This window comes from Quercus suber, unplaced genomic scaffold, assembly GCF_002906115.3.
Source record: "Quercus suber isolate HL8 unplaced genomic scaffold, Cork oak 2.0 scaffold_745, whole genome shotgun sequence".
Taxonomy (NCBI): Eukaryota; Viridiplantae; Streptophyta; class Magnoliopsida; order Fagales; family Fagaceae; genus Quercus; species Quercus suber.
Genome location: NW_027070182.1, coordinates 195,452 through 219,104, shown reverse-complemented (window position 1 = coordinate 219,104; position 23,653 = coordinate 195,452). Strand labels below are relative to the sequence as shown.

At 34.3% G+C, this 23,653-nt stretch overlaps 1 protein-coding gene and 2 long non-coding RNA genes across 3 annotated transcripts in view; 2 read left to right on the top strand and 1 right to left on the bottom strand.

The window, feature by feature from the left end:
• Window positions 1-13,166: 13,166 nt before the first annotated feature.
• LOC112036254 (serine/threonine-protein kinase ZRK1-like) lies at window positions 13,167-14,282 on the top strand. Its single transcript, XM_065766798.1, has one exon. It carries the CDS (start codon window positions 13,326-13,328, stop codon window positions 14,280-14,282), a length of 957 nt encoding a protein of 318 aa, XP_065622870.1. The 5' UTR covers window positions 13,167-13,325.
• A 1,264-nt stretch (window positions 14,283-15,546) lies between these two features.
• On the top strand, window positions 15,547-17,747 carry LOC111983942 (uncharacterized). The gene is made up of 2 exons (XR_010626317.1): window positions 15,547-16,991; window positions 17,279-17,747. It is a non-coding gene; the product is annotated as an uncharacterized LOC111983942 (long non-coding RNA).
• Window positions 17,748-21,176: 3,429 nt separating this feature from the next.
• LOC136064715 (uncharacterized) overlaps window positions 21,177-23,653 on the bottom strand; it is a 31,557-nt gene continuing 29,080 nt past the window's right edge. The window contains exons 2-3 of the long non-coding RNA XR_010626318.1: window positions 23,077-23,141; window positions 21,177-21,852 (exon numbers count right to left, since the gene is read on the bottom strand). This is a non-coding gene — a long non-coding RNA (uncharacterized LOC136064715). The remainder of the gene's footprint in view (window positions 21,853-23,076; window positions 23,142-23,653) is intronic.

Below are 23,653 nucleotides of genomic sequence, written 5' to 3'. Positions count from 1 at the left end.
GTGGCTTGGTTTTTGAAAAAGGTTTTCAAATTGGAGGTTTGTTCAATGAATTGTATTTCTTCCTAATGTATCATATAATATTATATATTGTGGTACATGTTATATACTCAATAGCTTCCCCGTGCATCGCACGGGTTAGCGACTAGTAGATATTAAAAAAAAGGCAAGATGCTGTAATGTAATAATTATTCTTATTTAGTTGTTTGGTAATCCTATAGTAATAGAACCCTGAATCTGTATTCCACATGTTTGGTACAACATCTTAAAACGATGTAATGAAAGCTTTTTAAATCAAATTGCCTAAAATGCCCTTATTATAATAAATACATTTTTTTTATAAGGATTACTTTAATAAACCCAATCTTGAATGGAGACCTCTAATGAAAATATTTTTTTTTTTGGTTTAATAATAAAGTGTTACTTTCATTTCATTGCATTAAAATTAACTTGTCTTCTTCTCTCTTAAACAAGTTTTGCTTCTCTACGTGTCTAGGGGTGGGAAATTGATAAAATCTTCAATGCTGCTCATGTCTCACACCTGTAAAATTTTCCCAACAAACACTATTACTATTTCATTATTCTTTCATTATCTTAGTTTTATATATATATATATATATTTGATTAACAGGAACTAGAAGTATCCTGGGACAAAAGCATAACTAGAAGTATTATAGGTATCTTTTTTCCCAAATATATATATATATATATATTTGATTAATGGGGGAGTTGGCACTGCTAAGTATCTTGGACCAAAAGCATTTAAACATATAGAAAGTTTAGATGAGCCTGGGAATATATTGAATAACACCAAATGAACATCAAAGCCAACTATCCTGCAATGCCTTCAAGCATGACCTCAAACCAGACCTGACTCCCCACCATGTTCCTAGCTTTTTTAGATAGAGCATCAACAACAAAATTACAAGTATGGTGCACATGAATAAAATCAAAGAACAGGAAAGATGAAACTAAAGGTTGAATAACCATCAAAAAGTCTTAAAACACTTAAATTATATCAAATTTCAATAACATAACATCCCATTTACCTTAAAAAAACACCACAATCATCCAAAATTCTTAGGAGCCCCATGTTCAGGTGGGATAAAAAAGAAGCATAAATGCAAATTGAATTTTCCAACCTTTGTCAGTCACTCAAAAGTCGCCATTAATAAGGCCTTTCACTCATTCTTCCTTCTCAACATGTAGCATCCTCAAGAAAACATCTATTAGTTCATGTTGACAAGCAATCAATTTAGTTGCCTTGTGATGCTCCTTATTTGTAAGGCTAGTTAGTTTCAGTAATTCCTCATTGATTTTGGACCTACTTTCAACTGCTACTACTCCAATGACCACCTTGCTAAGGTTCTCTGATGCATCCTTTAGCTAAGCAGTAAGAATGATTATAACTTCTTTCATCACTTCTACCATATTATCTCCACCACTTTGAATTCTTCTTTTCTTTTTTCAAGCATTCTGTTCTTCCCCGTTACTGCCAGGGGTGAGAATTTGCGTGCAGTCCACGTCTTCATGAATATCATCTAATTTTTCATCATTTTTCTCTGCTTCTAGTTCTTCAACAACATCTGTGTTTGGAAATATAGACCCCGATTGATAGAATTAACAAGTTTTAAACACAAGTTGTTAATTAGATTTATTATGAACAAGCCTTGTTAAAACAAACAAACATCAATATCATGTCAATAATGAATGCAACGGAAAGGTAAATAAGACAAGATATGATGACCCAGGAAAATCAATGAAACCAACCAGTTTCACAGTAAAAAACCTGAGGGGTAACCTTCCCGAAAAGCAATCCACTATAGAAAAGAGAAGTTTCAGATCTAGTACAAAACCTTTGTCCCTAGACTCTACAATCCCCGTAGATGAACTCACAGCAGAAACCTTCTACCACTTCAGAACCTCTAAACTCTTCAATATATGAACGCCACCCTTTTTGTTGCACGGATCCCAATACGTGACTCACTCACCAACTTGAGAAAGAAGAATATTGGCTGCAAAGTTCTTCACTTCATCAACAATGAAGATCAAGAAGCACTTTGTTACAAAACCCTAAGGCGCAAAAATGCAGTAGCTTCTTTCAAAGAGAATAAGGCATCAATCACCTTTTTGCATATGTTCTCCTTGTATTCTCTTATGTGACAGCCTTTAAAATAAGCCTTATATAAGTCTAGGGTTGTGAGAAAAGAAACCCTACTCAAATACATAAGTCTGGCCCAAAAATCAAAAAGCTGAAAATTCTGATTTCCCGTAACCTCGATCAATCGAGAGGTGTCGAGAGGTGTCGAGGTTTAATGAATCTCAACAGATAGCAGCTATCGAGGAGTTGTCGAGAAGGTGTCGAAGGGACAGAAACTTTCTCGATCGATCGACCAGCTATCGAGAAGCTATCGAGATTACAATAAGAATCAGTTGAAGATCTCGACAGATAGCCAGATGTCGAGGTAGCTATCGAGAGGTGTCGAGCTTTATAAATTTTGCACTTCAACTTGCTTTCTCTTGGACAGACTTGATGACTTCAACACTTGATCTTGAAACATTGTTTCTTGAAGTATTAAAAACACCTAGAACTACCCAATTACAAGCAAAGTGCGTTTTGTCAAAGGATTAGCCAATTTACATGACTAAGTGACATATGTTCTTAAACAAGTTAAAACATATATGTCTTAACAATCTGCAAGTGCTTGAGAATCTTTACCAGTAGCATGGTCTTTTGCATACACAATGCAAAGGTCATCATAGTGCAGAAATGATTTGTTTCTACAAGCAGCTACCCCCTTATGACTCTACAAAACAATTAACAAAAATATGAAAATGGCAAGATAAAATTAAATAAATTATGTTAAACCAAAAAAAGATAAAATACATGGATCTATAAGATGGTGAACTTTACCTGCACATATGCATCCCATACATAATTTTCAGCAGTAACACACTTCCTCACAGTGTCCCATCCAAACCCACTTGTGTTAGGCCCAGTCAACATTTCATGGGTAATTTGAAATTCTCTTTTCAAAGTCCTTAATCTTAACTCAATATGTGGTTTCACTCTTAACCCAACATTAGGTAATTTGGTAGAAATCTTTCCTTCAAAGATTTTCAAATATCCGGGTTTAAACTTATTTTCAAGGTTACCTTCTTTTTCATGGTGATATTCTACCAAAGCCTCCACTAGTTTTATATCTTCAACAGGAGTCCACTTTCATTTAGAAGGATCTTGAGAATCAAGTACAGTCATTTCCATATCTCTCCAAATACTAACAACAAAATGGCAAGATGATAAAATAATATGCAAAAGTTTAGACACACATAATAAACAGTTTAACATCAATGCAATAAAAAAATTTATTAACTCAAGGAAACAATACATGAAAAAGTCACAAATCAAAGTATTATATTATTAAACTATATTTCTCTCCTATTTCTCCACGTATTAAACATTTCATTGCCAAACTGGTTCTCCATGCACTCCATTCATTTGAAGTCTCAATATGTGTTATTGGGTCACCATTAATTCCTTCTGTCAATTGCTCATCATTGTCCAATTCCTCTTCTACTGGGTCCACATGCATCACTCTCCTTATGAAGTTATGGAGAAGGTAACACGCCATAATAATCCGATTTTGTGTCTTAATTGGGAAGAATGAAGGATTCCTAAGAATAGCCCATCGTATTTTAAGCAATCCAAAACATCTCTCTATAACATTCCTAGCTGAAGAATGTTTCATATTAAATAACTCTTTTGGGGTTCTTGGTTGTTGTCCATCTCTCCAATCATTTAAGTGGTATCGTTGTCCTCTATAAGGGGCAAGAAATCCCTCACCATTTGTATAGCTAGCATCAACAAGATAGTAATTACCTATATATTGTAATGTCTTTAATATAATGGGTGTATAAAAATTTAAAAAATAATAATATAATTAGTAGGCAACCTATTTCTCTTACCATGGGGAACTCTCAATCCATTCCTCCTACTTATTGCATTTCGAAGCACTCTACCATCAACAGCAGAGCCTTCCCAACCAAGCAAAACATAAATAAATTACATGTCTTGTGAGCAAACTCCTAGTACATTTGTGGCAATCTCCCCCTTACGATTTCAATACCTAGGTTTGTCTTCTAAAGGCACTCTCGCCCTAATATATGTTCCATCTAATGCACCTAAACAATTCTGTAGTTACCCAAAAAAAAAAAAATGCAATCAGCAATTTATTCAATATTTCTACTTCATAACTTGAAAAGAAAATTCGCGCTGTTGGATACCTTAAACCATTTCCATCTCTCATCTGAAGAATTTTCTGGAATTGGCTCTGATTTCTTAAATAGCTCTCCTTGTAAACGTATGATAGCATGTAACACATCATTGAAATATCTACTCACTGTCTCCCCTGAGCGCCTAAAATGGAGTTTTATGACTCGATTTTTTGCATGATGAGCTAGTGTATGTAGGAACATGGCAACTTGTTCATCTACTAATATGTGTTTTGTTTCTTTTAAGCCACCTATTGTTTCAAGCATATCACATAACTTGGTAAATGCATTTCTATTCATCCTACGTTGGTTAATGCAAGTTTCATCACTCTCATAGCATAAACGGTGAATTTCCCCTCTCCTTGAATGAAAATCATGACCATATGTTGCTTTCAATGATCTTTTTTTAACACAGCACTCTACTATAAAGCATAATAATTGAAAAAACATACTAACAATGTGCAACAGATCCAACCAAAACATCACAACCAAAACCAACTTCCTTTTCTTTATCCTATTCCTTGTGGCTAAACTCAAACAAGCCATAACTGCAAACAATAGCATTGAACAAATCCACAATACCATTAATAAAATTTGTACACAATTTAAATAATTGAACAAGATGATAATTAAAATAATATCTTTTGATTTTTCTAGGTGTCATGAGGGTCATCATTGTCATTGTAATTTCCTTAATCTTTTTAGTTAAAATTTTTCCTTGGCACCACTCATCAAGGTAAATCCATGTATTTTTTGTACTCCACATGTATTTGTATTTGTTTTTTTTTTTTTTTTAATTATTATTATTATAATTTGAATAAACCCATTATGCTTAGAGTGTGTTTGGCTTCTGCCTATTTTCTATAGTTTATTTGCATAGTATTTATCAAAAGATATGGTATTTTAGTAATTTTTATGTTAAATGTGTTACAAAAAGCTAAAAGCTAGTTTGTTTTATAAATAAAAAATAAAAAACTAAAATTTGGATTATTTGCACCAAAAAAAAAAAAGCAAATTTTTTTTATGACAATTTGATCATCAAGTTTTTATAGCTTTATTTTGCTCCCTACATTTTTAAATTTGTTGTCATGTTAGTCCCTAATGCTATTTCACTTACAAAGAACGCATAAGTGATTAATGGATTGCACTAGTCTACTAGTTTAAAATTATATTTTTTTGTAACTAAGTTTGAGATGACATGGAGGATCAAAATTTCAACAAGTCTAAAAATATAAGAATTAAAATAAAGTTATAAAAGCTTGAAGACAAAATTAAAAACATGACCAAAAAGATATTTTTATCCAAAAAAAAAAAATTAGGTGAATCTCATAATCACTCTTAATTACACATCTTCATTTTGGTTTATTGTAATTTTGTAAAGCAAATGACAAAAGAGTCCCTAAAAAATAGAGGGGTACTACATCCACAATATTTTCATAACAAATCATAGGTGATTAGTTATTATTGGTTCTAATTTGAACCTACCACTGAAATTACTTTTCTACGCTACCAATAACAATTCGTAACAACCTGCCACATAAGATTTGTTATGAAAATATTGTGGATATAGCATTTTTCTATTAAAAAAAAAAAAAAGGAGAGAGATATGTGGATGACAAAATCATCAACTAATGTGAAACCAGACCTTCCAACTCCCAAGTCAAGATTGGGATCAGATGCAAAAGTCACTGTTGTTGCATCGTATAATTCTTTTTTAATGGTTGTGATCAAAAGTTATAAATTTTATTTTTAATATCAACCATTGGATTAAAGAGGTTTAAAAATAAAAAATAAAACTAGAAATTAGAAGAAAAAAATATGAAGAAGTTAAAAAAAATTATGAGAGATTTAGAGGGTATTGCACGGTGCAATAGACCCAAATCCGTCAACACATGGTATGGGCATTGGATGGCCAAGGTGAAAAGCAAAATCTGCACTTTCGATGAAACCTCCCTGGGATTTGGGGTGGGAAGAATTTTATGATTAACGTGTTGGAGGGGGGGCCAATCTTTTAATCTTGTAAGGGCCAACTCTTAACTCAAAATGATTCTAGCCTCGTTTTACCTATAATTAGAGAGGTTTTAAAAAAATTTGGAGGGGCCATGGCCCCCCCAATGCATAAGGTGGCTCCGCCCCTGAACTGGAGGATGGATTGGTATTGGCAAAGGAGCTTGATAATTTTTCTTTTGTTTGAATAAAAGGAATGCAAACTAAGTAGTTCATAGTCTTAGTAACTGGGGTATGTATACTGGTGTGTTGGGGGAAAAAAATACTTTTGTACTGTTTAATTGGTTTGTCAATTTTCTTTTTCCAGAATAAATAAGTGTGTATATATATATATATATATTGTAACTGGTATAATTGCAGTTAACTCCTTCCCCTTGAACGAGATAAATACTGCTGTCCTGAAAAGTATGAAACAAAAATTTCATTATCCTAACAAACAGAGATGTGCTTAATCCTTCTCTAGTGTTACTGATCCAGTTCATTGTTATCCCCTTAAATTAAGAAGGCACCTTCTGAGGGAACTTTGCTGCAGAAATATAGTTGCATAGGGCTGGTTGAACTTTGTACAGTAGTGGAGAGAAACATCAAAGACAAACTTCTAGGTCACACTAACTCATTTGATGTGCAAAAACTCTAATCTAATTGCCTTCGGTATCAGTCTATGCTAAGCTGGATATTTGGCATTGTAAAACATACCCAAATGCCTTATCTCACAATCAAAAAGGATAGTCACATTAGCAAGAATACAGTTTAACAATAAATAAAATAATAATAATAAAAATGTTGTTGCTGCAAACACTAGGCCCCTTGCAGGAATGATGGACTTTAAGTGCTTGGATTAATGCTAATATGTTTTGTTTGATTTGAATTTTATTTGGTTTGAATTATGATTTTATTTCTGAATTATATGTAATTGAATGCTTTATTTCTCTGCTTCTTGATTCTAGCTTTGGAAGTCCTACTTGAATAGTCTCCACAAAAAAAAAAAAAACAAAGGCAAAACATTGTGGTATGGTGAATTTGATAATAGATAATTTTCTCTAACTTGGTGGTGATTTCAAGCAGCCTTAAGTGGTGAAGTTATGCACTTTCTTTATAAATCCCTAGACAAGTTTACAAGCCTTGGGCTGCATCAAATATGGTAGCAGAGCAAAACTTTGATCCATGTACCGAAATTCACAACCCAAAATGACGACAACTGTATGCTGCTTTTGAAACCAACCTCATCAAAGCATTCAAACACTACCACCCTCATTAGTCAATCATACCAATCCACATCTGGATCTCGACTATAACTCAAACACCATCGCCAATGCTGAATCAAGCTCTATTGGTTCTTGCCTTGACATGTATAGAAGTATTGTTCATTGAGATGGGAGTAATATGCAGCCTTCTCACAGGCCATACCTGATGAATGTCACATGTAATTAGGTGGACCGTTTGTGATCAGTAAGAGTGGAAGGTGTAGCATCTATCACTGTCTCAAGTAGCAATGTCTTTAGTTGTGCCATTACTTGTTACATCATTAGTAATTATCATATTGGAGAGAGAGTGTGTGTTTTGATCTTGTAATAATATCCCTCGTAGTTTGTATTCACAAATTGATTTGGTTATATGTTAGTGTAATAGTGAGTAGATGTGATGGTAATTGTGATCAGGATGAACATGTTCTTTCAATTTTTAGTGACCTGTTTTTGTGACGGATCAATTTTTTTAAAAAAAAAAAAAAAAGGTTTGTGTGGGTGCCATCGGCCTTAACTTCTCTAAATTGTTTAAGGTATCTCTAATTGTGCTGACATTAATCTGTGGCCTTTATATGCATTAGACGCTAATGGATTTCTGATTCCAAGCTTGGAAATAGGAGTAAAACTGATGTTTCAGAAGTAGAAGCCTCAAAACCTCCCTTCTCCAAAGGTCAGTCGCAAGAATCCTACACTATTCATTACAAAAGAAAAGGGAAAAAAATATCTTCTGTAGATTATGCATTTAGGCCTGTATTTTAAAATCTATGTTTTTTGAACTGTTGCAGGCAAAAAGAGAAGAGAATATCTACCTCGGTCCACACAGAGCACCTCCTTCACAGTCAAACCAGCAAGGGCCGAATTCTGATGGTCGTAAGCAGCAGTTCAAGCAAAAATTGAAGGAAGCAGATGAGAGGACTAGTGGGACAGGTCGGGAGAATAAGTTAGAGAGTCTCAGAGAACTTGTGGGTGGTGGCAAAGCCGCCGGCAACATGGCAAAGAGCTCTACCAGGGATTGGCTAGACCCACATTGTCATGAGTCTCAGTTTGAGAAGCGGAATCCCCAGTGAGTGGAATATCTGAGAGCTTTTTGAACTTGGCACAATGGGTTTTCTTTTTTCTTCCCTCTATTATAAGCTTTGTTATCTTTGGAGAATGAATTTATAAAAGGTTATGTATTTTGACAATAAATTTTCAACCAGGCCTTTGAGATTTGCTTCTGCAGCGAAAGATATGAGAAACTGAATTTGTGATTGAAATCAGAATTCTGTTATTGATAGAATTGATCTGTACATATATACTCAAAGACCCAAAAACAGAGAACGTGACTAACTAAATAAAAACTGCTCTGCACGTGTGAACACATACCAATATACGTAACTAACTACCACACGTGAGTCACTAGCCTACCTTTAGTTATATACAGAACTACAAATAGCTTACAACACAACTCCAACTATGCTACATCCCTATTCTGTCGTTTAGGTGTGTCTGTACAATTTTTGATTCTCTTCAACTGTGCAACACTAGATTCAGTTACTAAACAATCACTCAGCTCTTCAATCTTCATACTTGTTGCTTTGGCACCAGCTGTGTCATCACCAAAATGTCTGGCTTGATCTGGCACACATTGATGCTGCCCTGGTGCACTATCTGCTGCACAGAGTTGCAGCTTAAGCTGCATCAGTGTAGCAGCTGATGCACCTGCTACATGCTGGTGCTGCCTTGGTGCACTGTCTGCTGCACTGTGTTGAAGCCTGGGCTGCACCAGTGTGGCAGCTGATGGACCTGCTGCAGAGCTGGGAACTACAACTTTAGGACTCTGATAAAAGATTATTTCCGATGTTTGGGTTGTACTAGCTGCGGTTGGTGTTTGGCCCTTTTCTTTTTCTGCTTGATTTCGTGCTCCTTCCACTTTGAGTTTGGGACACTGTTGGATCTTGAAAAAATAAAAATGATGATGATAACCTCAACCGGAATCTTGCTTGTTCTTTAAAACCCCAGGATTATGGCTTGAAAACCTTGAAAGAGGTGCACAACATTAGGTGGCCCATATGCGGCTATATCCGAACGTAGTCAGTTAGCAAAGCCGAAGCCAACTATGCTTTAAATTAAATCTTTTACTAAAAGCTTAATTGATTGGCAGTTGGCACTTTTTTATTATTATTTTATTTTGTGTGGTTTCAATTGGAAACTTCTGGAGTTCAGGTCCTCTCAATTCTAACTATCCTATTCTCCACCAAAAAAAAAGACTTTTACCAAAACCTAATGATGATCTTGGATTATTACATGCGTGAGTGGGAGGGTTGAGTTAAAGTTAATATAGCCCTATTTGGTAAGGGATTTATAGTTTTCAGTGTTTAAACATTGAAAACTATGAGCCCTAAAAATAAAAAGCGTTTGGTAAGGGATTTTATTTAAGAGTGTTTGAGCTATATTTTTCATTTCAATTTTTGATTAACAATAATGAATGACATTATTGTAAATATTTTGAAAAGCATAGGACCCACTAAATTGACAACACATTTAGGGGTGTCAATATTCGACCTAACCCGCGAACACGACACGAATATGACACGGGTTTTTGCAGATTAGGGTTGGGCCTTAATGGGTTTAGGTCATAAATAAGTCGACTCAAAAGTGACATGATAAGAAATGTGTCATAAGTGGATCAACCCGCGTAACCCACAATAGACACGTTTGACACACCAATTTATTTGTGTCAACTTGAAATGACCCACTTAACACAACCTGTTTAACTCTTATAATAAATAAATATTTATTTTATTTTAGATTTGTCAAAAACCTTTTATATCTAACATATATTTTAAATTTTAAAAAAAAAAGTTAGTAATTACAAAAACTTATAATGGATATAATTGGAAATTGAAACTTTACAAACCCTAAATCTTTAAACCCTACAAACCCTAAATCTCTAAACTTCTTATAAATATCTAATTTTTTTTTTCTATTGTACTACTCACTCTACCATCTTATAGTCTCACGCCCAATTCTCAAACTCAAAGTCTCAAACAAGTTGTTGCTCTCTCTCTCTCTCTCTCTCTCTCTCTAATGTGTTTAGTGAGTTTTAGAATTAAAGAAAACCGTTTTCTTAGTGTTTTAAAATTCTATAGTAATTTTTTCTACATAATGTTTTTGTTCTATAAACTTTAATCTACTGTTTGCTCAAATTCTTTCAATATTGATACTTAGCATTTGGCAAGTTCCAAGGATATTATATTTTTGTTGAACTATGTTATTTTATTTTTGTTAAACTATATTATTTTGAATTTGGGTTAAAGTGTATACACTTCTTTTGGAGTGTAAACAACTTATTTCTAGATGAACGTTATATTTTTGTTGAACTATATTATTTTGAATGTGGGTTGAAGACTTGAAGTGTATGCATTGCTTTTGAGATGTAAAAAAAAATTATTTCTAAATGGATGCTATATATATTTAATATTATGTAGGTTGAAATGAGTTGTGTTACATTCGTGTCTACCCAACACGACTCATTTAATTTAAGCATGTCAAATGAGTTGGGTTAGATCAATCCGCCTTATTAATAGGTCGGGTTAAGGTTAAAGGATTGTGACACGATTATTAAATGGGTCCGGTTAGGGTTGAGTCATTTAGTCGAATATCCCTACCTCGACACGACACAAACCCGACATGTTAACCCGAATTGACACCCCTAAGCACATTAAACCATCTCTCTCTCTCTTTCTTTCACACACACTCTCTCTCTCTTTTCCTTTCTTTCTTTCACACTTATCTTTATCTTCTCTTTATTTCTTCCATACTTATCTAACCCTTTTTTTTTAATATTTCGGTGTGTTTGTGTATAACATTCTAGATGAATGTAGTTTTTATGATTATTAAATAATAATTTAGGCTCAAGATTTATTCCACTATCATTCCCTTGATCAATTGGCCCACTGATCCTATAACTATAAGCAGCTTCAAGTGACAAAGTTTGACCTTATCATCTAAAAAAAAATTTATCTGACTTGTCCCCTTTCTTTTATTATTATTATTTATTTATTTATTTTTATCTCCCTTGTACCTTCTTTTCCCTTGGTTTTTTTTGGCACGGGTTGATAATTTCAGGGGTAGATTTGATTTTGTGGCATGTGTTTTTCTTTATTTTCTGATAATCAAGAGAGTGTGAATTTGATTTTGTGGATGATTGGTTTGGATATTTGAAGAATCCTATTGTTGGGATTTTTTTTTTTTTTTTTGGTGGGTCTTTAAAGAGTTAGGCAAAAGAGATGGGAGATAGGAAGAAAAGGAATGGATGAAGCAAAGAAGACTAGAAGAGACCCAAAAAGAAGAGAAATAATAGGAAGTGCAACGGATGAGAGGGAATTTCTCTCTATTCAAATAAAATTGGCGTAAATGCACTTTTAGTCCCTACATTTTAACTTTTTTCCATTTTAGTCCTTACATTTTATTTTTTCCACTTTTAGTCCCTAAACCAATTAACGCCTTTCATTTAAGTCCTTGAAGCACCATTCCGTCACCAAACAAACGGAGAAACTGACGGATGAATAAAATATTAAATTTTTTTCCATGTTGGACAATAAAATAATAATTTTTTATTATTATTGACTAACTTTTCTTCAAAACGTTAAAACCCATGTCTGAATCGGCTGATCGGTTCCTTGTTCCACTCTGCCGCCTTCTTTTTTTCCTTCTTTCTTCTTCTCCCCCTCTCTACAGCTTCAGCAAAAAGGGTATTAAGAGACACGTATCCAGTGCCGGCTCTATATATAAAGCAACCGATGCGGTCGCCTAAGGCCCCAAGTGGAAAAAAGGCCCCCAAATTTTAATCAATAGAGGTTTTTTAATATTTTATAATAGTATTAATTAAGTCCAAATATTAGTCAATGAATAAAATAATATTTTTTTTATCAAATGAAAAAAAAAGAAAAAAAAATATTACGTTTACAACATTTTTCACAACATTTTCAAAATAAATCCTAAGAGATAAGTTGTTACATGGTATTATTGATGATAAAAAATTAATTTCAATGGTGAGTTCAAATTAAAACCAATAACAAATTAACACCTAAGATTTGTTATGAAAATATTATGAATATAGCTTCTAAAAAAAAGAGCAATACAAAAAAGAAAATCACAACATTTTTCATAAATTGAGTTGACAAACTTTTACTAGTTTTTATCTAAATCCACCACTAACATTTTTATCTAAACATGAAGAAGTCATGTGCATGTAGAAAACGTTAGTAAAAGTGATGTTAACTCAACTTATGAAAAATGTTGTGATTTTCTTTTTTGTATGGCTCTTTTTTTTAGAAGCTATATTCATAATATTTTCATAACAAATCTTAGGTGTTAATTTGTTATTTGTTCTAATTTGAACTCATCATTGAAATTAATTTTTTATCATCAATAATACCATGTAACAACTTATCTCTTAGTATTTATTTTAAAAATGTTGTGAAAAATATTATAAACGTAATATTTTTTTTTTTAATAAAAAAATATTATTTTATTTATTGGCTAATATTTGAACTTAATTAATACTATTATAATATTGAACGGCTAATGTGAAAAGCAAAAGCTGCACTTTACTTTTGAAATTCCAAAAAAAAAAAAAAGAGCAAATAGTGGAATTCAGCTGCACTTGCAATTACTTTCGATGAAATCTCCTAAAATGAATTTACAATAAAAATGCCTTCATTCTCATGTCATTCAGCTGACCCTCCAATCCCTCGCTAGCAGAGAAGTAGAGCACAAACAAAAGAGAGCAAAGGAAGGACGTTCCACATTCAAGCTATTATGCGCTGGAGTTGGTTCATGCCATATCATTTCTTTATTAAAAGAAGAGAGGAAAGAAAGGAAAGAGAGAGAGCGTTTTATGAGAATGGAAGCAAGTTACTTGAGAAGCTGATTGCCTCTTGCAATGCCAAGCCTATTCCCATCCGTACCTTCTCCCCTCAACAGCTCCGCCAAGCAACCAACAACTTTTCTTCTGAAAAGCTGGTAATGGAGTTCGCTGTTTGGTACGAGGGTTCTCTTGAAGGACGAATTGTTTTCATTAAGGGTTCTTTTGTTCGCAATCTCAAGCCTATTCCCATCCGTACCTTCTACCCTCAACAACTCCGCCAAGCAACCAACAATTATCCTGCTCAACGTCTCGGAATTTATTGGTACAAGGGTTCTCTTGAAGGACGAATTGTTCTCATTAAGCGTTCTGATCATACTATTTCTGTCGATTTTTCCATCAATGATTTAGTGATTTCTGCACAAATGAGTGCTCACAGCAATGTATTAAAGCCCATAGGCTGTTGTCTCCACACTCCTTCTCCCATTTTTGTGTTTGAATTTGCCGCCAATGGTGTCCTTGCAGATCGAATTTATGTCTCCCGTGTTACTGAACAACAACATCAGCCGATGGTGTGGGAGAGAAGGTTAAAGATTGCAAGGCAGATTGCTCATGCTCTTTCTTATCTCCATACTGCCTTCCCAAGACCTGTCATCTACATGGCTATACATATGCACAAGATCTTATTAGATGAACATGATGTTCCCAAATTGTCCAGCTTTTATCATTCTGTATCAATTCCCGAAGGTGAAGCTGACGTGGAAGGTTTTCACGGCATTCGACATTGTGGTTTACGCGCCCCTGAGTTTAAAGCAACAGGCAAGGTAACTGAGAAAGCTGATGTATATGAATTTGGTCGGATTCTTCTAGAACTTCTTATCATCTTAAAAAAAAAAAAAAAATTTATCTAACTTGTCCACTTCTTTTTTCTTTTTTTTTTTTATCTCCCTTGTATCTTCTTTTCCCTTGGTTTTTTTTGGCATAGGTTGATAATTTTATGGGTAGATTTGATTTTGTGGCATGGGTCTTTCTTTATTTTCCGATAAGTAAGAGAGTATGAATTTGATTTTGTGGATGATTGGTTTGGATATTTGAACAATCCTATTGTTGGGATTTTTTTTATTTGTGGGTCTTTAAAGAGTTTGGCAGAAGAGATGGGAGATAGGAAGAAAAGGAATGGATGAAGCAAAGAAGACTAAAAGAGACCCAAAAAGAAGAGAAATAATAGGAAGTGCAATGGATGAGAGGGAATTTCTCTCTAATAAAAAAAAAATAGTAAATTACTCTACATGTTAGATAAATATTCACTTTTAAAAAAAAAATACACACTTATACCAAACACACAATTAAATTTTTTTTAACTTTTAAAAATATGTTATTAGAAATATGTTACCTAACTCTTTTTTTTCATTATAAGCAATTTAAATACGTGTTTTCACAATATTTTTTTATCCACAATTTTCATATCATTTTGAACAACAATACTTGAAATATACTACCAAACAGGCCAATATATTTTTCGAGTTTGCAAATATGAAGTTAATAAGAGATTGATAATTATTTATTATATAAAATGATATTTTGGATTTTCTCTATTTTGAGATATTTTGCACTTTTAAATTATTCACTCGAGAGAGGTTATGATCTATAATAAATGATAGTTAATTAATTCAAAGTTTGGTGTTCATATTAAAAATAAAAAAGAGAGCGTGTAATTCAATAAAGAGATTTGCAATATATTAATTCAACAAATTTATATATATATATATATATAAAATGGGATTTGAGACAAAAAACAAAATTTTTTAGGACAATACCTTTTTGATTTCGATATTTTGATCGTATTTAAAATTTAGTCTTTAAGTTTTTATAACTTCATTTTGGTCTATATATTTTTTAAACTTGTTGTTATTTTGACCTTTATTATCATCTCACTTACAAAAAATGCCTAAGTAATAAATGAATTACTACTAGTTTAAAATTACTTTTTTTTTTTTAAGTGAGATGCTGTCAGGATCAAAATATTGGTAAGTTTAAAAATAAAAGAACCTTAATAAAATTATTGAAAAAATTGAGAACCAAATTAAAAACATGACCAAAATAGAGGCAAAAAAGGAATTTTCAACCCAAAAAAAAAAAAAGAAGCAAATCTGGAATCTCATAGAAACCGGTGGCGCTCTCCCAAGTCAACAATCGGTATGTATTGGCATTGAACGGCTAATGTGAAAAGCAAAAGCTGCACTTTCCTTTTGAAATTCCGAAAAAAACTAATGAAGAGGAAAGCTCCACTTTACTTTTACTTCACTTTCGATGAAACCTCCCTCCTGAATGAAATGAATTTACTATAAAAATGCCCTCATTGTCATTGTCATTCAGCTGAGGCTTCCTCCCTCGCTAGCAGAGCACAAACAAATGAGAGCAAGGACATTCCACATTCAAGCTATTATGCGCTGGAGTTGGTTCATGCCATATCATCATTTCTTTAATAAAAGAAGAAGAGAGAGAGCGTTTTACTTTTATGAGAATGGAAGCCTCTTACATGAGAAGCTGATTGCCGCTTGCAATGCCAAGCCTATTCCCATCCGTACCTTCTCCGCTCAGCAGCTCTTCCAAGCAACCAACAACTTTTCTTCTGAAAAGCTGGTAAAAGGGTTCTCTATTTTGTACAAGGGTTCTCTTGAAGGACGAATTGTTCTCATTAAGCGTTCTTTTGTTTGCAATGCCAAGCCTATTCCCATCCGTACCTTCTCCCCTCAACAACTCCGCCAAGCAACCAACAATTATCCTGCTCAACATCTGGGATTTTATTGGTACAAGGGGTCTCTTCAAGGACGAATTGTTCTCATTAAGCGTTTAGATAATTTGGCCTATATAGCCATCAATGATATAGTTATTTCTGCACAATTGAGTGGTCACAGCATGTATTAAAGCCCATAGGCTGTTGTCTCCACACTCCATATCCCTTTCTAGTGTTTGAATTTGCCGCCAATGGTTTCCTTTCTGATCGAATTTATGTCTCCCCTGTTACTGAACTACAACATCAGCCGATGGTGTGGGAGAGAAGGTTAAAGATTGCAAGGCAGATTGCTCATGCTCTTTCTTATCTCCATACTGCCTTCCCAAGACCTGTCATCCACATGGGTATACGAATGCACGGTATCTTATTAGATGAAAATGATGTTCCCGAATTGTCCAGCTTTTATTTTTCTGTATCAATTCCCGAAGGTGAAGCTGACGTGGAAGGTTATGATGGCATTCGACAGTTTGGTTTATGCGCCCCCGAGTTTAAAGCAACAGGCAAGGTAACTGAGAAAGCTGATGTATATGATTTTGGTCGGATTCTTCTAGAACTTTTAACTGGAGAGGATTCTCTTAATATAACCCGATTTTACAATTGATAAAGATTCTACTTTAGTAGCATACATACATAACCGTGCTCAAGGTAGTTGCATAAACGAGATTGTGGACCCTGCAATCTTGGCTGAAGATGGGGATGGAGGTGCTAGTTTACAACATCAATTACAAGCTGTGGTGGACCTTGCCTTGACATGTACAGAGGAAGATCCACAAAGAAGGCCAACTATGGTTGATGTCACCAAACAGCTCAGGCAGATTGAGAGGTTCGTTCCATCACTAATTATTTACTCACTTGATTTCATCCAATCATATGTTATAGATAAACAGATTCACATTATTGCATATCCAAATGATTTAGGTATGACAACAAACAAAATTTACTCACTTGATTTTCAAACAAATGGCCATGGATGGAATTTAGAAAAGTTAAAAAAGCTAATTTAATGACATTATGAAATCCCCGTTGCTACTAAGAAGCAGGCCTTTGCATCTTAAGTAATCAAGGAGAATTCTCAATGAGATCAGCTAATTGTATTTCTCAACCACGCAGGTTCACACAAACGGGTGAAGTGCCTTTGGGAAATTTGCAGAATTTAAAGCTTCATGAGAGTTTTGAAGAGCTTGCTTCTGCATCATTGAAAAGGAATGCTTCTAGTGATGAAATCCAAGCAGTGAACGATGCCTCTGAAAGGCCTCTTGAAGTTTGATTGTGTTGCAACTGAATGATGACAAAGCTTGTATGGCAGCTTTAACCTGTCATTGGGAAGTTATCATCATGGCAGACCCTTAAGGTATGTATTGATGCTAAAAGAACTGGAGGATAGGTTGTTATTGGCAAAGGAGTTTGATAATTGTTCTTTTGTTTGAATAAAAGGAATGCAAACTAAGTAGTTCATGGTCTTAGTAACTGGCTATGTATAGTGGTTTGTTGGGGGAAAAAAGACTTCTGTACTATTTAATTGGTTTGTAAATTTTCTTTTTCCAGAATATATATGATTTCTCAATTTAGTTTGGCAAAATCACTTACTGAAATGGTTCTTTTGGCTGCATTAACCGAAGAGCTGTCTAAGCTGAAGCACATGCTGCAAAACAGGCATCCAAAATCTAAGTTGGATACTTTTCTGTTTTGTTAGACCTTAACATCCAACACCAGAATTGATGCTAAAATTTCCCCCTTCTTGGATAGGTTTAAAATATTTTAAACCCTTTTCTTAGAAGCCCAAGTATGTGTTTAACTAGCCCAAGCCCATGATAAAGCAAGCCAGCCAGCACATGGAGACTTAGCAGAAACAAATGCCTAATATCATCTAGTCCCTTTGATAAAACCTCTGATTTGGGCAACTCCAGTGTCAAGGGAATGAAATCCCTCAAATCACTCCTTTATTGGTAGAATTTCCCTAGTCCACCATCCTCTTTCTTTCCTTATTCACTCTTGCGAAATTCATTACTTTCAACATCCAAAAAATACTTGCTGCAATTAGGGAATCCTCTATGGAAAGTAAATCGCAAATGAAGCCAGCCAATTGTGTAAGTTAGGTCAATTTTTTATTAGCTCTTCTATATAACCAAAAAGGTCATTTCCCTTTTCAAATGGGCGAGAAGCAGGAAAACAAAGTTAGAGTTCACCAAATATACTATTTCCTATATTTTTCTTCAATCTTTATATTGGGCATCTAATGACAAGTTCAAAGTTCTGTTTGTGAGTGCACATTAACAAAACTGCTGTTGTATCCTGGAGAGCGACCGCCTGAGCCATTTGCACCAACGGAGTCATTCCATTGGGGTGAAATCGCTTCTTTAGGACAGCAGATTAAGTTCCATGCCTTGGCTTAAATCAATAAGTTTATATCTCTCTACACTCTCATCTTATATCTCTAATCTACTTTGTATTTGTTAATTAATTTGGGCAATTTTCAAACTTTATTTTTAACACTTATCACTAAGCATAGAAATCCCCTTCACTTTAGTGAACAACTACTAATTATGCTTCAAATTCTTAGTTATCTCTACTTGTTTGAGAAATAAAATTTGTTACTGTACAATAACTGAATAACCATGTCCTCTGTTTCCGGAACCATGGAGAGTGAAACCAAACAAATCTAAACAATCTCTAACTTCTCTTTCATTCGTTTTTTTGTTTTTTGTTTTTTTTACCTTTTTATATTTAATTTTCTTTTTAGAAAATGTTAATGTTCCCAGCATGACTACTATTCTGGCAATACAGCCTATGCACACTCCAAAGTAACAATCCACCTCACTCCTCTCTAGCCACTACCAACACGCGGTGAGCAGCAAGTTGAAATTTCCAAATTGTGAGCTCAGCTATAAACTAGTTTGGCGAAGTTGTGTTGATCGGATAATGAGTAAAGCCTTACTAACTCTAATGAAACCTCCCTGAACTTACTTAAATTATAAATAGAACAAAATAATGCCCATTCCCTCTCCAGCACTATTCTAAAAATTCCCTGTGAGCACTGATCAGAGCAGGCACAAAAAGCTATGTGAGCCAAGTTTGACTATGTTTTGTTGATCGGCTATTCAGGAAAGCCCCACTTACTTTCCATGAAACTTCCCTGAAATTACTTCAGTACTTCATGAATTATAAGCCCATTGAGCCTCCCTTACTCTACACTATTCTAAAAATTCCCAGTGAGTAGAGAAGAGCAGAGAGCAAGGTTCCACATTCAAGCTATGCAGAGGAGTTGGTTGAGAGATCATTTCTTGAATAGAAGAAGAAAGCAAAGAAAACAAAGAGAGAGAGCATTTGTTGAGAATGGAGGCAAGTTACTTGAGAAGCTGATTGTCTGTTGCAATGGCAAGCCTATTCCCATCCGTACCTTCTCCGCTCAACAGCTCCACCAAGCAACCAACAACTATTCTGAACATCTGGGAAAGTATTGGTACAAGGGTTCTTTTGAAGGACGAATTATTCTCACTAGGCATTCTTCAGACTATTTAGCCATCAATGATTTANATCATTTCTTTAATAGAAGAAGAAAGCAAAGAAAACAAGGAGAGAGAGCATTTGTTGAGAATGGAGGCAAGTTACTTGAGAAGCTGATTGTCTGTTGCAATGGCAAGCCTATTCCCATCCGTACCTTCTCCGCTCAACAGCTCCACCAAGCAACCAACAACTATTCTGAACATCTGGGAAAGTATTGGTAAAAGGGTTCTTTTGAAGGACGAATTATTCTCACTAGGCATTCTTCAGACTATTTATCCATCAATGATTTAGTGATTTCTGCACAAATGAGTGCTCACAGCAACGTATTAAAGCCCATAGGTGTTGTCTCGAGACTCCATTTCCCATTTTTGTGTATGAATTTGCGGCAAATGGTTTCCTCGCTGATCGTATTTATGTCTCATGTGTTACTCAAGGACATCATCAGCCGATGGTGTGGGAGAGAAGGTTAAAGATTGCAAGGCAGATTGCTCATGCAATTTCTTATCTCCATACTGCCTTCCAAAGAAAGACCTGTCATTTACATGGCTATAGATATGGAAAATATCTTCTTAGATGAACATGATGTTCCCAAATTGTCCAACTTTTAAGTTTCTGTATCAATTCCGGAAGGTGAAACTGACGTGGAAGTTTATTACGGCTTTCAGAATTTAAGGTTCTGCTCCCCTGAGCTTAAAACAACAGGCAAGGTAACTGGGAAAACTGTATATATAGTTTTGGTTGGTTTCTTCTAGAACTTTTAACTGGAGAGGATTATTATAGTATAACCCAATTGACAATTGATGAAGATTCTACCTTAGTAGTATCCATACATAACCGTGCTCAAGGTAGTTGCATAAACGAGATTGTGGATTCTGCAATCTTGGCAGAAGATGGGGAAGAAGGTGCTACTTTAAAGCAGCAATTGCAAGCTTTCCTGGACCTTGCCTTGACATGTACCAAGGAAGATCCACAAACAAGGCCAACTGTGGTGGATGTCACTAAACAACTCAGGCGAATTGAGAGGTTCATTCCATGACTAATTGTTTACTTACTTGAGTTCATCCAATCATCTGTTATAGATAAACAGATTCGCATTATTGCATATTCAAATGTTTTAGGCACAACAACAAACAAATTACTTGATTTTCAAACAAATGACCATGATAGTCAAACAAACACTAACTCATTTGTTGTGCAAAAACTCTAATCCAATTTATTTGGGTTTCAATCTATGCTAAGACAGATATTTGGCAATGTAAAACTTACCCATATCCCTTATCCCACAATCAAAAAGGATAGTCACAATAGCATGAATACAGTTTGCCAATAAAAATATATATTTTTTAAATTATAATTAAAAAACATTGTTATTGGTGCAAACACTAGGCCCATAGTTGTCAAATCGTATCGTGAATCAATTTTTTATTTTTTTACATTGTGTGTCGTATCGAATCGTGTTTCGTAAGATACACAAACACCTAATAAAATTATAAAATAATTATAGATATACATATATAAAAGGTATATTTATTATAAATTTAAAATATATTCAACTAATGACCAATTTAATCATTACTTATGCAATAAAATTTAACAAAGCTAACTAAATTGTGGGGCCAGAAAATCGGGTAGCCTCGGCCCACTTCAACCCAGACCCAAATGGCCCACACCGAGGACGCACGATGGGTCCGAGGATGACCCTATCCTCGGTCGTCCGAGATCTCAGTACGAAGAAGGGGCAAGCCCTGGGCGAACTGTCACCTCGACATTGAATACGCTCACCTAACCCTTCTGGCCGCATTAATGGGGATGTAACCCCTTGATAGAGCAACATCGATCAGGGCGAACCACTGGAGCATGGATATGGCCTCTGATGGGACGGACGGTCAGAAGGGAGACCAATAGATGATCAACAGGAGGAGGAAGAGAGGGATATATAAGAGAGGTGAGCAAAATGTATAAAAGGGGGGGAGAAGGAAGAAAAGGCCTCCTCGGCCATGGGCCGAGGAGCATCCCCCAGTTGTAAATAGTTCTAAGTATTTTTCAATAAAAGAAAAGATTTCATGCTTCGTGAACGCCGGTCAGCGCCTAAACCTTCGATCCACTCTCTACAAATTTATTGTTTGGGCTTGTTGGGCTGAAAACCCATTCATACTCTGGGTCCAATCCAAGTTGAGTCCCTACATAAATAAATCAAATTAACTTATGTTTATAACATGCACATTCAAATTGATTAAACTCAGAAGTAATACATGATATATGATCCAAAACAATAATATCTTTTCGTTATCTTGGCTAATCAATTCCATCTAAGTCAATATTATCATCATGTTCAGCATCTTGCAAAATTATTTTTTCATAGACATTTTCTTTATTATTATCAACATTTACTTTCTTTCTTTCTTTTTTTTTGGGTTTTTTACTCTAATAATTTTATCTTTATATTTTTTCTTGGCATTCTAGCTTTTTAGACTCAAAATAATAATAATAATAATTACAAAATAAAAAATAATTATATTTTCATTTAATAAATTATTAATAGCATAGAAAATAAATTTCCACATATGAAAATAAATGTTATGAGTATAGTCTAAATTTTGTAGGAGAAAGAGGAGGAAAAAAACTCCTAGACTTGCTATTTCATTAGACTCAATTAAGTTTCCCAATAATTTTGTGTTAACAAAGTCTAACAACTTGTTTAAATCAAATAAAATCACAAATTTTAATAAAAAAACCCATTTGAAACCCACATGTCTAGGTATCATACCATACGTACGATTCATCGATACGATATGATTCATACGATACGCACCTATGTATCGACAATTCATGAGCACTTACAATACACCCTTACGATACGAAACTTTTTGTACACGATATAATACGTATTGTACAATACGAAACTTTTTATACACGATACGATACGTATCGCGTATTGTACGATACTAACAACTATGACTAGGCCCCTTGATGATGGAGGATTGACGTATTTTGTGAGATTGGATTAATGCTAATAGAGTAATAGGTTTTCTTTGATTTAAATTTCATTTGGTTTGAATTCTGATTTTATTTTTGATTTATATGTAATTGACTATTTTGTTTCTTTCCTTCTTGCTTCTAGCTTTGGAGGTCCTACTTCAAAAGCCAAAGGAAAATACAAATCATTGGTGTGGTATGGTGAATTTGATAATAGGTAATATTGAATTGAAATTTTTCTCTAACTTGGTAATTTTCAAGCAGCCTTTAGTGGTGAAGCCTGGGTTTGTTATACTCTTTCCTCATATATCCTTAGACAAGTTTACAAACCTTGTACTATATCAAATATAGTAATAGGGAAAAAATTTCATCCATGTACCAAAATTTACAAACCAAAATGAAAATTGTATGCTACTTTTAAAACCAACCTCATCGAAGCATTCGAACACTAACACCCTCCTTAATCAATCATATCAACTTTGGAATTGACAATCTGCATCCAAAAAATCGATTAGTGTCTTAATCTGATAATAAAAAGCTATTATCAAAAGTGGGCACCATTAGTTGAAACTCTCTAAAAAGGTAAACAAACAAAATATAAATGAAAAGGAATAGGACCAGCTAGTTCTCTCAAATTGAAGGAAGAGTAATGCTACATACATAAAAAAAATTTGACAATGTTGCAAACATAAAAAAATTTAAAATTTTTTTCACACTTATTGAGTTGGCAAAATTTCACTTATTTTTATCTGTGCTCACCATTGACATCACTTTTCTATCTACTACTAATAATTTGTCACATTAACAGATGTCAAATTTTTTGTATCTCTAGACTTTCTCATAGAAGGAATGTAGTCCAGCAAGGTGTTTTGCATTTTTTTGAGTATTTCTTATCCATAAAAATGTATAGGTTCACTGCCTGATTAGTTGGATGGTCTTTCATAATTCAATCAATTATTTATTATTAGGGCTGTCCATGGGTCGAGTTCGGGTTGAGGCCAAAAC

Excerpts from the sequence above, each read along its gene's own strand:
- LOC112036254 (XM_065766798.1), top strand. The coding sequence starts at position 13,326 with ATGCGCTGGAGTTGGTTCATGCCATATCATTTCTTTATTAAAAGAAGA.